The 17,983-nt window shown below is 33.2% G+C and overlaps 1 protein-coding gene and 1 pseudogene across 4 annotated transcripts; one reads left to right on the top strand and one right to left on the bottom strand.

The window, feature by feature from the left end:
- The first annotated feature begins 824 nt into the window (after positions 1 to 824).
- Positions 825 to 9,573, top strand: LOC100786265 (putative B3 domain-containing protein At5g58280). 4 transcript variants are annotated; one of them, XM_014769407.2, is made up of 8 exons: positions 825 to 918; positions 1,339 to 1,416; positions 1,629 to 1,694; positions 1,778 to 1,876; positions 6,139 to 6,200; positions 6,267 to 6,393; positions 6,545 to 6,751; positions 8,818 to 9,573. In XM_014769407.2, the coding sequence occupies exons 2-8, from the start codon at positions 1,339 to 1,341 to the stop codon at positions 9,367 to 9,369; spliced, it is 1,191 nt and encodes a 396-aa protein (XP_014624893.1). In that variant the 5' UTR covers positions 825 to 918; the 3' UTR covers positions 9,370 to 9,573. The 4 variants fall into 4 exon arrangements, with proteins under 4 accessions (XP_014624893.1, XP_014624887.1, XP_014624894.1 ...); XM_014769401.2 differs by having other exon boundaries at positions 830 to 918; positions 6,267 to 6,426; XM_014769408.3 differs by lacking the exons at positions 825 to 918; positions 1,339 to 1,416; positions 1,629 to 1,694; positions 1,778 to 1,876 and adding an exon at positions 5,860 to 5,923 and having other exon boundaries at positions 6,267 to 6,426.
- Positions 9,574 to 9,837: 264 nt separating this feature from the next.
- Positions 9,838 to 15,617, bottom strand: LOC113000728 (probable disease resistance protein At1g61300; annotated as a pseudogene).
- Between the last annotated feature and the right edge of the window lie 2,366 nt (positions 15,618 to 17,983).

Below are 17,983 nucleotides of genomic sequence, written 5' to 3'. Positions count from 1 at the left end.
CGCTTAGCTAGGGGTGTGAATAGACCATACCAGGCTTTGAAAGACCTCTGCCTAGCCTACGATGAATCTTTGAGGCCTGAGTCTGACCTATAACCTATCAAAGACTTTTATTTTGGCTCGGCTTGACCTTTTTAAAAGTCTGACCTGATAACCTTTTTAAAAGTCTTCTTCACAATAAATATTTAATATTTTATGGGGTATGAATGTAATAGGAAAGTTAAAGAAAAATGAAAGTCAATCAAAATAATGAGAAATATAAAAGGACACATTACTCACACCTAAATTGTAATTAAAGTCCTTGATTATAAAAATAAAAGTTATGGAGTGTAATTGATAGTTTAAAAAAAAATTAATTGTATCCAAAAAATAATATTATATATTGGTACCCTAAAAATAATATATATATATATATATATATATATATATATATATATATATATATATATATATATATATATATATATATATATATATATATATATATATATATATATATATATATATATATATATATATTGGGCGGCCTATCATGCTTATAAGGTTTTTTAATAAGTTTAAGCTTGATCTATTTAATTTAATAGGCTTTTAAAAAAGTTTGAATCTGTCTTTTAATTAAATAGATCAGTTCAGACTAGACTTTATGTAGGTCAGGTCGTAGATCCCTGTAGGCCAACCTAACCTATTTCCACCCCACGTTTAGCTCATAGACTAGACGAGCTCCTCCATCTTGCCAGACTTAGAAGGGAGTGTTATTCATACGAAATTGTTCATTTATTCATTATATTATTATTATTATTATTGTGTTAAAGTAGGCAACGGCAACAAGAAATTTGAAAATAAAAAATTGCCACCTTCTACATACTGTCCGAAAGCAGCAAGTTCAGTACTTCAGTTCACTGCGCCTTCCTCTCCTTTTCGGTAATAACCATTTTCCCTTTCTTTTCTTACTCCAATTTCTTTTGCTGCATTTCCTCAACACTCTTCAACTGCGTTTGCTCAGCAAAGTTGGATTCTTTCATATATTTCACAACCTCCAAAGATATCAAAAACCGATCTTGTCCAACTTAGAATTAATTTCAGTAATTTGTGCTGGACCCATTTTAGTTTTGGTACTGTTACCGAAGTTTTTAGATGAATCCGTTTTCTTTACATAGTTTTTTTTTTTATATATAGAAAAAATAAGCGGGAAACTTAAAAAAGATTTCAGCTTTTGTCTTTTAAGACATGCCATTGGAAATCATTTCACATTTGTTTTGTTTTGTTCTATTAGATAATAGTTAGTGAGGTTTTTTGTGACATTTGATATAAGTAATCACAATTTGTCTTGTGCACTAGCAGATGGCAAAGGGTTGCTCCAACAACACTTATGAAGAGGCTAGAAAACAAAGACTTGAAGAAAACAAAAAGAGGTTTGAGGTAATCACCATTCTTTTTTTTTTCTTTCTTTGTTTATAAGATCTTAAACTTTGTGAGCAGCATATGTGCATGTGTAGAGACTTTTCATGTTGTTTGAGTTGAAATGCCTAACTTTTTCTTGTACTGTTGTTGGTATATATGGTGTTCTGTTCTGTTCTGTTTTGAGTTTTGATGACTGTTCAATTTACTTGGTTTCACTTTTTGCTCTCAAGGATTTGGGAATTTCGAGGATTTCAAAAAACTTGACTGAAATCGCAAGTTCTGCAAAGAAGAAGCTGGTAAACTTGTTTTTTTTTTTTGGTTTCTCTCTGCAAAGAATCAGGATTTGATTTGACTAATTTTTCCATCTTGCCCTGTGCAGCGTCATGTTCCTAAACAGAAAACAAAGAAGACAAATGTTGAAGTGGAACCTAGGCGATCTTCTCGTGTGCGAAACCCAGTTCGTTCATACCGTGAAGATGTAAGTAATATTGTCTTTCAAACTACCATAAATCCATAATGCAGGAGCAGACAACAAGCATGTGACTCAAGAAAGAATAAATTATCAACTTGGGTTGGACACTGGATTGTCTTAAGCTAGTACCATTGGATATAATAGAAAGGAAAAATTACAAAATTGGTCCCCCACTTTATCTTTAGTTTCGGATTTGGTCCCCCAGTTTTTTAATTCACTAATTTGGTCCTCTATTTTGTAAAATCGTGCAATGTTTGTCCCTCGGGCGGGCCACAATTGGACGTTCACGGTTAGCAAGTGACGTTGACTGCCAAGTGTCATGTTCTGATTGGATATCAATTCCATGAAAGATGAAATACATTGTTGCTTTCATTGACCAATCAAAACATGACATGTGGTCGTCAAACCAAATTTGTGAATTAAAAAATTGGGGGACCAAACCCGAAATTGGAGATAAAATGGGGGATCAATTTTGTAATTTTGCCTAATAGAAAAATGTATACTAGGAATCTGTGCTTGAATTGATTTGTTCTCTGCTGGAAAAATGCACACACACCAATAGTTGATGATGGGAGTACACACATGCCACAAAGAAAATTCTGTAAGAGACATGATTATGTGGTTGAGCAGCATCTGCCTGTGTCCATGGAAATGTTCAAACGAAATATTCACTATCTCAATAAAATTACAAGTTCTGTGAAAACTTGAAAATCTTACCACCCTCTAGGTGACTCTCAATGCTTGGAGATTGGATTGGATTCTGTTAAAAAATAGAAACAGAATATAAAGACAGCAAAAATATAAACATAGAAAGAAGATAAGAGAGGAGCAAAAACTGATATGATATATTTCAGATTTGTAACTTAGATTTTGCACACTTTGGACTGTTACAGCAAGAGCTTAAATAGAAAAACTAACACGTCTCTGATTGGGTGAAATAAACAGAAAATTATGGCTAACTAAAACTAGGCATCATTAGCAAACAGCTACAAGTTGCTTTTTGTGAGCACAAACAATCACAAAATCTGCAGAGATATTTAAATATTTTAATATGACAACAGGTAAAATTTCAACTACCAACACTTCTTGAGATTTTTCTTCAATACTACAAGCCTTGATCTTAGTTCATTCCCACATCTATGAAGGATCACCTTCAACTAGAAAAAAACATCTGCATCCCCTTGCTTAACAGCAATTATACCATTTGAAATGAGAATGCTTGCAACCTCCTTAATCCATTTTTGATCTCGAAGAAACTTAGCTTTTGGTGCTAGAGAAGTCATGACAGTTGCAACAACTTTATCAACATTGTACTCCTCTATGAAATTTATTTTTATCTTGATAAGGAGTGTGAAAATCCCAACAAAATCTTTCCAATCAAGAGATTTACCTATTGCATTTTCCAAAGCAATGGCCAAAATTGTTGCAGCTTCCATAACCCACAAAAAAAGATTCACCATAAAACTCCAAAAACTTGTTTTCCTTCTTCTCTTCCAGTTTGTTGTGGTCAAAGAGGTCCAACTTCTTAGCAACTTTTGTTGTAGACCCATTTGAATCACACTTTAGATTCTGAAATACCTCTTCCTTATATGACATGTTTTTCAACTTCACAGCTTCTTTTAGCACAACATGCATGGTTTTTTTCTTCCATTCCACTGGAAAACTTTTATCTCTCATTTCAATGGAGATTAGCTCACATCCAAAACGATCAAATGTAGTGCAACTCATATCTTTAAAACACAAGGAATAATTCCTTTCTAGCATTTGTCCCACACTCAACAGACTTTGATTTACCTTAGACACAAATAACACATCAGAAATATATTTTGTACCTTCTGGAGTTTCGACAACAACTACTCTTTGCCTTTGACATCAACACATTCACCATTGCCAATGGTGACTTTGGAGAAGTAGGACTGATCCAATTCCTTGAAAATGCTAGGCATTGTGGGTCATATGATTTTTACACCCACTGTCTCTAAGCCACACTTCTTTGGTATTACTTGCTGGACAACAAGTAGCAACAAATAAATGCTCCTCAATTTGTTCTTCATGCTCAACAACTTGGGCTTGTTGTGCCTGTTGGTTTGCTTTATTTTTACAAACCTTCTCCACATGACCAAACTGATTGTAGGCCCTACATTTGATGCTTGGGGGTAAGGTGAAATTTTTTTCCAACCTCCTCCTTTCTTGTTGCCTTCTTCCTCCTCAAAAAATGGCTTTTACCCAAAACTTTTTTAGCTTTGGGCTTTTCCATTTGTGTGTGCCACAAAAGCACCTTCAATGTCTTCTTCCGTCATCTAGGATCAGTTGCTTGCAAAACATTCAAAAGCTCTGCAATTGATATTTCTGAAAAAATTTTATTTTCTTTGAGAGGAAATTTTCAACTCAAACCTCTCTGGAAGAGACACACAAAAATTTTCTCCACAACTCATTGATCTTGAGCTTTTCACCAAGCAACCTGATTTGTGTAACCACATTTAAAAGCCTGTCAGTAAAATCTTTGACAGATTCACTTTCCTTCATTTTCACAGCTTTGAACTCCCTTCTCAAGTTCAGTCCCTGATTCTTTTTGTTCTTTCAGTCTCTTGGAACTCCTCCTTCAATTGATCCTGTGTATCTTTTGCAGTCTCAAGAGTTAGAATCTTGATAAATACATCATCATGTAGTGCTGCCTGTATAATGGCAAGTGAGCTATTTTCGGGTTTTCTGGTAATGAAGGTGGGTTACTTCCATTTTCCATTGTATCCCACAAACTTTGAGCTCTAAGATAAGTCATCATTTTTGCAGCCCGCAAATGAAAGTTCCCCCCTGCAAATATAGGTGGTGCAGGTAAAGAACTACTGTCAGAAGTCATTTTTGTGTATGAAGGTTTTTTTTGTATGGGTTCTCTCACTCTGTTTTTGGTTTTTTCTCTTCCTCACTAACTCTGGTTTTCACTCCCTCAGAGACCCTTAAAGATCAATGAAGCTCTTGATGCCATGTTAGGAAAACAGAAACAGAACATAAGGACAACAAAAATACAAACGTATAAAGAAGAGAAGAGAAGAGAGGAGCAAAAACTGATATGATATATTTCAGATTTGTAACTTAAATTTTGCACACTTTGAACTGTTACAACAAGAGCTTAAATAGAATAACTAAAAAGTCCCTGATTAGGTGAAATAAACAGCAAATTATGGCTAACTAAGGCATCATTAGCAAACAACTACAAGTTGCTTTTCTTGAGCACAAGCAACCTTTTAACAAACTTTCAACCAAGCACAAAATCTGTAGAGATATTTAAATATTTAACATAATACTAATAATAGCAGGAAAAAACTGCCAATAGATTCTTCAAGTCTTAACAAATGAAAGTTTTCCCCTGCAAATATAGGAGGTGAAGGTAAAGAACTACTGCTGGAAGTCATTTTTGTGTTTGAAGGTTCTTTTTTGTATGGGTTTTCTCTCACTATGTTTTTGGTTTTTTCTCTTCCTCACTAACCCTGATTTTCACTCTCTCATAGACCATTAAAGATCAATGAAGATCTTGATACTATGTTAGAAAAACAAAAACAGAACATAAAGACAACACAAATATAAACGTATAAAGAAGAAGAGAGGAGCAAAAACTGATATGATATATTTCAGATTTGTAACTCAGATTTTTCACACTTTGAACTGTTACAGCTAGAGGTTAAATAGAAAACTTAACAAGTTCTTGATTGGGTGAAATAAATAGCAAATTATGGCCAACTAAAACCAGGCATCATTAGCAAACAGTTACAAGTTGCTTTTTTCTGAGCACAAGCAACCTTTTAACAAACTTACAAGCAACCACAAAATCTGCAGAGATATTTAAATATTTAATATAATAGCAGGAAAAATCTCAGCCGCCAACAGATTCTTCAACTCTTAACATGCTCTCTTTATATAGTGGTGGTGTGATTTTTCTTCTAAAAATATAAATTATTTTACTTAATGAATGTAGATTTAGAAGGTGAATGTAAAAATTATTCTTCAACTCTTAGCATGCTCCCTTTATTTAAAAATTGGCTCCTCATTCTTTCAAAGGTGAATGTAGATTTTGTCAAGAGTCAAAATCTAACTTCCAAGAGCATAGTAATTAACTATGCATGGGAATCACCAATTTAGAAGAACCCAAGAATTCCCCTAAAAAATTGAATAAATACTCCCATCTTGTTCTGTATATTTATTTTTTAATGATTAAGCGTGATACTGAGCACCCAAAATTTGTAGTTGACAGTGTGTATTTCTTTCTATCACAGGTGAACATAGACCTTCCACCCTTGCGGAAGAGGTCAAGGTCAAGTTCTTCATCATGGGGAAGGTAGTTAATTACTTAATGACTTTTCTGTATTGCTGATGAAATATTAATAACAGTTATGGGACTCAGTTACATTGCGAGGCCTCTAGATGAAATCAAAGAAGCAACAAAAGAGGAAAGACTTTGTGCTCTGGAGGCTGCAGAGGCAATCCAAATCAATTTGAACTCATCAAATCCATCATTTATCAAGTCAATGGTTCGGTCTCATGTTTATAGCTGCTTTTGGTTGGTAGGTTGTAGTTTTCTGTATGACCTGCATGTACTCAACCTGCTGCTGGCTCTTTTTGTTATAATAAATGTAACACAAGTTATTCTTCCTGTTATATTATTTTATTTGATTCTGCTAGGGTCTTCCTTCTAAATTTTGTGAGGAACATCTGCCAAAAACTTTACATGACATGGTTTTAGAAGATGAAAATGGCTCAGAATATGAGGCTGTTTACATTGGCAACAGAGCTGGGCTTAGTGGTGGTTGGAGAGCATTTGCATTGGATCATAAACTCGATGATGGTGATGCCCTTGTTTTTGAATTGATTGAAGCTTCAAGATTTAAGGTGTTCTTTATGTTACCAGTTCCATTGTAACCCTCTTTTAACTTCTGAGCCCTACAATTGTTATACTTGCTCTATCATCATTATTTGAAGAATAACTAAGGATGAGTTTGGGTAAAGAACATAAATAATTGCTTATTCAATAAACTCTTAACATGTGAGTTTATGCCATAAGTTTTACAAAGAAACTTACTGAAATAATTATGTTATTTTCATAAGCCCAAATAAGCCGCATAGAAGCTCTTCAACCCTTAAAACTAGCTTGGTAAAAATGCCAGTTAATGATGAAAAAAATGTCAGCTTGGTAAAGAAGTCTGTTTTATAATGTTTGAGAAATCTATTATCAATCAAGGTTGAGGTTATCTTGATTAGAAAAAAGTAAAATTTAAGTTTGGATTGTTAGGGGAAGAGAAATACTTTGAAGTGGACTACAACTAAAGAACTCCTAATTTAAGAATTCTTAAATTATTTACAACACACACTTTTAATTTTGAATTTCTTCTTGACTAGAGGTTTCTTCACAATGTTATAAACCTTGCAATATGTTAGGATCCAGTTACAATTTACTCTGGAGTTTATAAGGCTTTGGGCTTTCCTGTTACAATGACTAGATTTTATGATATGGTTCCTCTAAAGTTCTTTTCAATTGGTATCAAGTTTAAAGCATGTTCGTGTTTGTGTTAGATTCAGTTGGTGCACATTCCAAAGCTCCATTTTGTGAGAAGTACAATTTCTAGCTTTGGCTTCAGTGTCAGTTTGAGGGGTTCAAAATGGAAATAACAATCACACTATTAGCTGTTGGGAGCCTTGTGCCCTGTTTTTGCAACAAACACACCTTATTTCTTCCATAAACAAACTTAACTAACTATTATGCAACTAACTAACTAATAATGAGTATCTATCACAATGTTTGCTTTAATGAAATGAGGGTGGGCCTTAGTGCAATGTCAAGGTTGCTGCCTTGTGACCTGTTGGTCATGGGTTTAAATCCTACAGGCCTCTTCACTTGTGGCTGTGGGGGTAAGTGTGTACATTTATCCTCCCCAGACCCCCATAAGGTGGGATCATTGTGCATTGAGTCTCCCTTTTGTTCTCTTTAATTAAATGATATTAATTCAATGATACACTATCTGTAATGCTTGCTTCAATCATGACAAACAATTGATGATATGCAATTGCTTGTGCAGAACTATAGAGATCTCTATAATTCATACCCTTGGGGGGAAAATAATAATTCCCAAGTTATCTTTTTCATCATGGTTTGTCTCTGATTGCATCTTTCATAGCTTCATCAAAATTCATTGGTTCCTTGTTAATCATTTTGAGGTTTTGTCTCATTTATAGGAAAGCATCTTAATGTTTGCTGAGGTGACATGCTTCACATAACTGATGGAGGAAATCCCTTGATATTCTCCTCTATCCAGGCTCAATTCTATAATATGCTAGAGCCTAAGTCTTGTGTGCTAGGACATGCTTTATTTGTCTTGACATAGCCTACTGAACAAATTACAGCAACACCCCCTGAGGTTTCGTGTAATTACACAAGCACCCCTTGCTTTTTTAACCATTACTTTCACTTCCCTTGTAGGGATGTTAGTGTAAGATTTGAGGGGGTGTTGAGGGAGTGTCAATGTAATGTTTTCAACCATATAAGGGGGTGTTTGTGTAATGTTTTCAAACTTAAAGGGAGGTTAGTGTAGGAAAATAAAAAGGGTGGGACTATGTGTAATTTGATAAAGGCTCAAGGAATGTTCTGTAATTTGCTCAATAGGTTAACAATCGAACTAACATTTGATCTTTATGTAAAAAAAAATTGTATTCAAGTTTCATAGTCCTTTTCTACTAGTTGTCCCGCAAAATAACTTTCTTGATTTGGTACTATAATACACATTTATTATCAATTTATGAACACCATTTTGTCTTGGTGTTGCCAGAAATCAGCTTTTGGGCTTTATTTGGTAAACATGCCAAGTATGTGATGTGAACTGAAGTGTGTCACAATTCCTCTAATTGTTTTTATAGATAATATATTAACAATAAATAATGAACCTAACATGTTATTACTGCAGATTTATATTGTAAGAGCATTTCCAGATTCAGTTGAAGAAAAGGGAAATAATATTTTAGAGGAAGAAGGAAATGTGCGTGCAACCAAAGCACCAAAAGCTGCCTGTAATCTTGAATCGGAATGTAAGACAAAAAAGCCAAAACAGGCTGCAGTTTATGAAACTAAGGAATCAGAGAGTTCTCAGGAATATCTTCTAGATAGCAGCATTGACAACGAAGTGAAACCACAGGGAGTAAATCCAACTAATAAGGAAACTAAATTTTCTCAGAAAAATACGCCAAAGAAATCTAAATATCCTGCTACTGCTGATTCAAAAGGGAAAGTGCAAATTAAAACTGAGAAACCAAAGGCATCTATAAAGCTGTCAAACAATACAAGGAAGTCGAAAGAAGGTATAAATGAAATTGGTGGTTCAGACAAGTTAGAGAAGAATGAGTTTGTTCAGGATGCTGATAGCAAGTTAGAGAAAGTTGAACTAGTTGAAGAAGCAAGAAAATGTGTCACAAAAAAGCTAGAAAAAACCAGCTCCAAATTTTTCAGAAAGAAAGCATAATCTTGGAGCTAATGACTGGTAAATTATAAAATGTATTAAGACTTGTATGGAGTATATTATGGTAGTAGACAATATTTTCTGTTGTGGATTAATGGAAGTAAAGTGTAAGATATGTATTTGATTTGATATCTATCAGTATGTTAGTTATAATACATAAAAAACAATGTTTTGTTAATGTGTAATCTGGATGCTTTCATTTATAAATACTGCAAGTTGATTGAATTTACATTATGACTTCACTGTTTCTTGTACAGAAAGCAAGTTCAGGGTTTACAAAAATGCTGCTTTAAACAGTTTTATGATGAATAAAGTAAATAATTCATGCTTAACCTTGAATCCTTACACAACATTCACGTGAAACTATTTGGTTTGCATTAGCTACACAACTGTGATACACAAACTACAAACAAACTACAAGAGGAATATGTTATTGGAAACAAACTCGGAACATTCCTTGAGCTTTCAAGATCACGAAACAAGTGACACTGAAGCTGTTTTTTCTGGATTAAGGCCCTGCAATAAAAAAAAAACGGAGTTGTATTGCACTTGAAATCACTAAATTGACTAAGATGCATGATTGACCTGAATTTTCTTTCTCTGTATTAAAATTCAATGATAGGTCACACCTTTGTTACACTTTTGTTCATTATTGGATGAAATTTTGCAATAGGAGACTTAATTTGAATAATTGGAAAACTATAAGAATTAAATGCGTGCAATAACAATTAAGGAGTCTAAAACCGTATATAGGCCAAGCTTGACAAAACATAGAGACCAAAAGTCCTACAACAGTTATTTATTTGGAAGAAAAGATTTAGGTTAAATTGTAATTTTCATCTCTTAGTTTCTTAAATCCATGATTTTGGTTTTTCTAAATTTTAATTGTAAGATTTGATCCTCTAGTCTTATAAATTGTCGATTTTGATCATCTTAATATATTATTAACAAATAATTCTGAACTTACTAGCCCTCGAGCAAAACACACAGGGAATATATATTCCAATCTGTGACATCCGTAAACATAAAGACTCCTTAATTTTGGGAGCGCCAAAGAAATATGACTTTGATTGCTAACATATTCAACATTCCCTTCTTCCACTTCTTCTATTATGCGCTTCAATTCACTACAGTCGTATATTTCCAGAACCTCTAGCAGCTCCAGAGTTTGGACACTAGATGGCATGAAGAGAGAAGTTAGCATCGGACAACCATTTATTTTCAATTCTGTAAAACTGCATACCTTTGAGTTCCTAGGAAAGGATATGCTATGCAATTGTCTACATTCTTCTACCTCTAACTCTTGTAAATTTTTGAGAAAGCATTGCGAAGAGGGGTCACTAAACACTTCTTGCAGACCATGCATACGACTCAACCTTAAGGTAACTAGGTTGCAGAACACAACTTTGGTCATAAGCAGATTAGCATTGGTACTACCAAAGAGGCATTCAATCTCTGGACAAGATTTGAGGAATAAGAAAATCAATTGATTCATGCCTTGTGGATCTATGGATGGGATTACATTCTTGCAACCTCCCTCAAGTGTCATCAAATGAAAGTACTCGGCTCTAAGAATGAGATCCTTTTGGTAATGATATAAAAGATTGAGCAGAAGCATTGAAACCATCTAAGCATAAAACTCTAGATAGTCTACGCCTTTTCAAAGTTTCAAGCGACCAGAAGTTGGAGTGTGTTTCAGAACCATATTGTATTATAGCATACCTCTGCAATCTTGAAAAAGTGACATTATGTGGAAAGTCGTTTTTATATTGCAATAAAAACTAATACAATTCCTTTAGCTGCAAGCATCTCCCAATAACCTCGTAAGCAATATCTTTCTCAATCCCACTGCAGAGCAAATCTAAAAGCTTCAATTTCTTTAATGCTAAAATTCCATCAAAGGAAGAACCACGCAAGTCAAGAATCTCAAGTGCTTGTAGGCTTTCCAAAATGGAGATGTCACCTAATTTATAACCTCTCAAGCACAGAGTATGAAGATTTTTTTATTGACTCAAATGACCGTGGCAGTAACAAAGTTATATTTCTTTCAAACATATATAATAATAATAATAATAATAATAATAATAATAATAATAATAATAATAATAATAATAATAATAATAATAATAATAATAATAATCTAGAATCCACCCATAGTCAGATCTTAAGAATGCCTAGGATTTTAAGCATTTTCAACCTTTCAAGACACACATTTGATACTTCGAAGCCATTGTTTGGAAAATGAAGCAAGAAAATTTCAAGTGTTGTTGGACAATTCAATTGGTCATCAGGAAGCAAACCATTTTTCAAATCCCATAAGGATATTATTGCTTTCTTATCTTTTATGTTATCACTTTGTACCAAGATTCATGGATCCATTGCATCACCTGCCAAAATTTCTTGACCCGTTTCAGATGCTATCCACAAGGCTACGTCACGAACCAGGTCATGCATTTTCACCTTTTCTTTAATTTTGGCATGCAACAACAAACAAGACTCCCTGAGGAAGTTAATAGCTGCATGCATCTCCCTTCTTGATTTCTCCAAAGTTTCAAAAGTCCCAATTAGGCCCTATCCTCTTCCAAATCAAAATAAATCTTCCAAATCAATTTCATGATCCTCTGGAAATATAGAACACAACAATAATAAGGATTTCGCTAATCGATTTGTGAAATTATCATAACTTAATTTAAGACAAACATGAGGACTTGTTAAGCCTTTTGGAATATCCAATGGTTTAGAATCTTCAAGTCTTGATAATGCCAACTCCCCTCTTCTAAAGTTTTCCCCCTTAGTGTGCTTCCTAATGTTACAATTGCAATAGGTAATCTCTTACATTCATTAACAATTTTTGTTGCCAAAACTTTTAAAGCAGCTGAGGAGTTATCAGCTATTGTTGCATACAACTCGAACAAATCCCAAGCTTCTTCGCCAGTTAAGAGATTGAGCTCAATTATACTTTGTCATTGCATAGAAGTACATACTTCTCTACTTCGAGTTGTTAGAAGTGTGACACCCTCTACCCTTACAATTATAACTAACTAATTAAATAAATCATACAAAATTTAATTAAAAGATTATAAACACATAATAATAAAAGAAGGAAAAAAACATGCAAAATTAATTAATAATTTTTTTCTTTTTAAACACATTTAATTTAATCAATTCAAAAGGATAAAGGTTCACATCCACTTAGTGAAAACATAATAGAATATTATTTTTTTTAATAAAAGATAAGATTATCCCGGCTCAAAACAAGGTCGTCCACTCTAAATAAATAATAAAAAGAAACTAAAGTAGAAAAGTATAACACAATTATATCATTCAGTAAATCATAATCCCTATCACAGACTAAGTCTCTCCATCTCTAGCATGTGACTCATCATATGAAGGCTCACCTGAAACAAAGTGGCAATCAGCCCAAACACAAACACACACCGAGAGTGAGTTATCACATTCGTATATAATAAAACATCAGAGCATGTGAAACATATAATACTTAAAGCTGAATTTATATAAATAACATTACTGCACAAAATCGCACACATTATTCACACCCATTCAAGTTTACACACTCCATAAAATAACATCAACCACAATTGTTAACTCAATGAAATTCAAACACAAGCGTTATGCAACAATTATACTAAGACTCAAGCCTATATGCAATGTGGTACCATGTCAGTGAAAAACAACACTGGGGCGCTTAGGAGTACATGACAAAGCACACCACACAATGGGTATACTCGATCACTCTCACTAAGTAACATCATAAGGTGACCAGTCAGGGTTACTCTGTTTTGCGAGAATGCCCCAACCACATGGGATCAACATGGGCTTAAAGGAGCACTCAAACCGAGTATCTTTACCCCCAAGGCCTAGACTCCGAAGAATCCGTTTGGACCTCACCTTCCTGATTCAGGTCCAACCCCTAAAATATTTTTTTTTATTTGCACGCAGACACTGTTTATGAGTTATATCATACCCACGACCTTACTCTTATATTTCAAACATATTTAACAAATTGTGCTATAGTTTAACCCTTCAGGATCCTAACTAGGAATCCTACAATTTTCTTTAACACTGCACATAAAAGTTCTCTCAAGGTACACACTGGTCGGGTTACTGTATAACTCATAACTCACATGACAAGTAATATCACTACAAATATCAATCACACACTCATTCACAACCATGTTTCATGTCTACAGTTTAACATTTCACACTCTAACTAATTATAAAATATACTCAACAATTAGATAACAATGTATCATAATAATAATAACATACAATATTTAACTTCATGGCTTATAAACAAGTAACTATAAAATACACGTAAAATATATATATAAGTATATTATATTCAAAATATATAACAAAATATATATTAACGTAAACGTAAACGTACATATTATATATAACATATAAAAAGTATTAAATATATATTAATATAAAGTAATCACAATAATATCAAATATATTATTAAGTAAATACAAATTATATATAACAATAAAATATATACTCATATTGATTTCTATGAACAACATGTATACCTATATTTTAAATATATTTCAACTAAGTTGCCAACATCAAGAAAATGCCTAATTACAATGTGAATACAACTTTAGTTAATTTCTTTAAATGATTTTAGCCAATTCAATTATCCAACAATCCCTACACCTATGAATTTCATGATAAGAAATCACCCACGTGAAATAAAATATACAGTTTGTAAAAAAAATAGTATCAATATATATGTACACGTATACACTGCGGTGTAAAAATAATTATTTGGACACAATATACATTAGCACAAGAACAAGATTGAAAGGCCAACATATCTGGTATAAACAAAATCACCACCACACAATTTTTATGCTAATTATAAAGAATTCTAATTCCTAAGGTACACACCTAACACAGAAACACATCAATCCTACAACAAACTTGCAACAGAACACATCAATTCTACAACAAACTCGCAACAGAACACCAATTGGTTCATCAAACACACTCAATCCGCGATTAAACATGAAAACATAATTAAATTCATAAACACCCCAAAATAACCCAAAAATTGATCATCTAGGGATCCCTACACATGTTCATTCTAATCCCCAAGTGTGAGTAACTCATCCCTTACCTCGAGGTAGTCGCTTAAATGTTCTCTGTTAACAATGGTGGCGTCTGTGGTGCTTTCTAGAGCTCCAGCTCTAATTGCTCTGTTAGGCTTCTTGTGTGTCAGAAAAGAAGAAAGGAACATAATGTGTTTTACAAAAAGCTACTATAGGTTAACATTTGGCTTATATAGTGAGAATTTATGACCTAATAATTTTTATTTTATTTTTTTCTTATTTATTTATGTATTAATTTATTATTTTCTTATTTACTTATTAAAGTTACGGGTGTTACAAGAAGTACTCCACAACCCTTGTTGTTTTCATTGAATGGAATACCTATAGGTTCAAAGTTTAGCTTTTCCCATACATCATCCAAGATTAGAAAAGTTTTGCCTCCACTTAATCTTTTTGATAGTCTTCGTGCTTTACCTATGTCTGATTTTTCCTCTAACGGGAAACCCTTCTGTCAGCAATTTGCTCTTGGATGCTTCTAATATTTGGAGTTTGAGATACCGTTGCCATGACAACCTTCTCAAAAAGTTTTAACTCCTCAACTTTCTTACCCACCTCTTTCACCAAAGTTGTTTTTCCCGATCCTCCCATTCCATGGTGTCCAATCATATGAAAACTTTTATCCTTTATTAATGCTTTCAAAATCTCATTACAAGCCGACTCTGTAGATTTGAAAAGAACAAAATCTTTGAAAGAATGGTACTTCAGGCCTGGAAGTTCTGTCTTACTAGAAAATGGCTCAAACTTGCTATTATGATTGAGCTGAGTCATTTTTTCTATCTTTCTTGCTATTTCTTCTGCAAGGAAATATTGGCATTAACTTCGGAAATGACTTTTTCGTACTTCCAAAATCCTTCCTTCTAACGTCTGCACTTCTTGTAAGACTTTCTCAACATCTTTCAGCCACTTCTCAACGGCTGGTTCAATTTTTTCAGTCCTGTTAGTGGCTTCTCTAACTCGTTCCTTTACACTGTCTTGATTCAATTCCAATTCTCCTTTGGCATTTGGAAGATTCTTACCAAAGTTGTTGAAAAAACACAATTATTGAGCACAGTGTAAAATTGGATCCACTGTATATTCTGAAATCTTTGTTATGATTGCAAGAAAGATATCCTCCATGTGAAATGATATAATCCTAATCATGAATTCTTACTATCTCAATGGAGGATATCTTTGAAATAATAAAAAAATTCTTACTATCTTAATTTTAAAATATAATATTTTATTAAAAAATATATATAAATAGTGTAATATTAAAGAAGCTTGGCTATGAAGGAGGTGATTGCACTACCATTTTTTTTGTCATTGTTAATTGACTCCTTCCAAACATGTTCGAAACTTTAATCCTAAGTGGTTTAGTCGATCAAGAGAAATAAGACTGGTTACTGTTATGATCAGAGTTCAACAATTGGGAATGACATCTTACTATTACTGATAATCTGATATAGCTATATAATAGCTTTACAAGATAAGAGCCGAAGACGATTAAGGAAACAGAACCCAAATCTACAACTAAAATATTGAACTATGTCAAATCCATGAATCCATACATCTTTGAAGTGCCATCTGTCTCTTTGAAGTGTGGCAAATATTTTTTTATTTATAGGGATCAAAGACATTACTGAGGATTTACAATACTCACACACCTTGTTCAACCAACTAAGCTAGATCCCCTTGGTGAAGTGAGGTAAATATAAGTTTCACTAAAGGTATTATTAGAGCCGAGAAGTTTTCTCTATCTTGGACTAAGAAGTTTATTGAGTAAACTATTATTTTAGTTCCTGAAATTGTGAAGCAATGTCATGCTAGTCCTTGGAATTAGAAAATGCCATATAAATCCTTGAAACTGAAATTACTGCTATTTTAGTCCCTAACATTTACAACTTACTAGCATTATAATTCTTAAATTTTACAACTTACTATAATTATAGTCCCAAACATAACTAGCATGAAGGCTAATATGATTAACAAATTTCAATTTCAGAGATTTATTTGACATTTTTTTTTAATCTTAGAGACTACTATAATAACACTCCACAATTTGAGCAGTTAGCAAGTTAAGGTCGGACTGTTTTTGGTTTCAGTGATGACTGTAAGATATTGGTGTGGCTAGGGCAGGGATAAAAATTTAAGGATTCAGTAAATGTAGGATGTTTGTCTAAGAGGAGTTCTTTAGTGTGTATAGAAGGTAGTAAGGAGGGGGGTATATTCTGTCCTGTGTTTTTTTGTTACTAGTCTGCAGCAGATAGGTACACACAGTATTATGCAGAAATGTTTTAATTAATATGCTATAATCAGCTCTGGTAGGTCAATGATGCTGTTAGAAAATGACAGTATCAATCTCTGTAATGTTTGCCTTTGAATGGTCACATCTTGTGGTCAAGTCAATGCTTTTGATCAATAAATTTGTTTTGCCTTCTCAAAAATTAAAATAAATAAAAATTTTAAGGATTAAAATGATAGTTTACTAGAAGTTTATTCAATATTCCATCTTTAAATTTTCATGTTCTGGTCTCATTGACATAGTTCAGTTCCACCAATGAGAAATGATGAAACTAAAAACTTTCCTCCAACGAACAAAATAGCAATCTGGTTCAACTCGATAATCTCCACTTTGATTTAAAGTTTTGTATATAACCGATGAAAAACACTTTTCAAAATCTTTAAATAAACATCTTATGCATTCACCAACAGAATCAATGGATACATGCCGTTTTGACTTGGCTGGGGAACAATTAAAATGATTTGAACACTTAGTGTTAGTGCAGAGCAAGACCCAAAAAATTGAGGAGGGTTATTTTTCTAAGAATATATATTTGGTACAAAAAGGAAAAATTTAATTGGGTGAAAAAAATGAGAGCAAGTTGTTTGTTGTTTTCCAAGAGCTTCTGTTGGAAAATATGTTTTCCTTTTCTTTCATCCTTGTTTATTGTTTTGTTTGTATAAGGAAGAACTTGAATGTTTGAATCAGAATTTACCCTTGTTGCAATGGTTATTCATTTGAATGTTATATATATCTGTTGGACATTAAGGAGACTCATGATACATGTTAGATTTCAACTTAAAATCAATTGATAAACCTTTCTCCTTTTAAACTTAAAACCAACTGATACTAGTTGAAGTCGTCCAACAGATATATAAACTGTATCCTAAGAACTAAGACAGGCGATGTGAGACTTTCTAACAGGATGAATTTCTCCTTTTCATTTTTTGTTTGCCTTTCTCTGGCTCAACAAAAATGCCCATTGTATATTATGTATTCTTTTTAGTTGTTGTAATTTCAGAGTATCTTGAACTCAATCACGAGCCTGAACCTTGTGCATCATTAGCATATATGGTATCAAGAAGTTTAATTAGATATGCTTAGCTGGTTATTTGAAGGAAAAAATGCAGAATATGATATACTATTTATTTGGTCTGTGATTAGTAGTATATATTGTTTTTAATGATTAGCTATTTTTCATGTGCAAGCAAAAAATTGCCTT

This window comes from Glycine max, chromosome 2 (genome assembly GCF_000004515.6).
Source record: "Glycine max cultivar Williams 82 chromosome 2, Glycine_max_v4.0, whole genome shotgun sequence".
NCBI lineage: Eukaryota > Viridiplantae > Streptophyta > Magnoliopsida > Fabales > Fabaceae > Glycine > Glycine max.
Note: the sequence above shows the minus strand (reverse complement) of the source record. Positions and strands in the feature narration are given on the sequence as shown.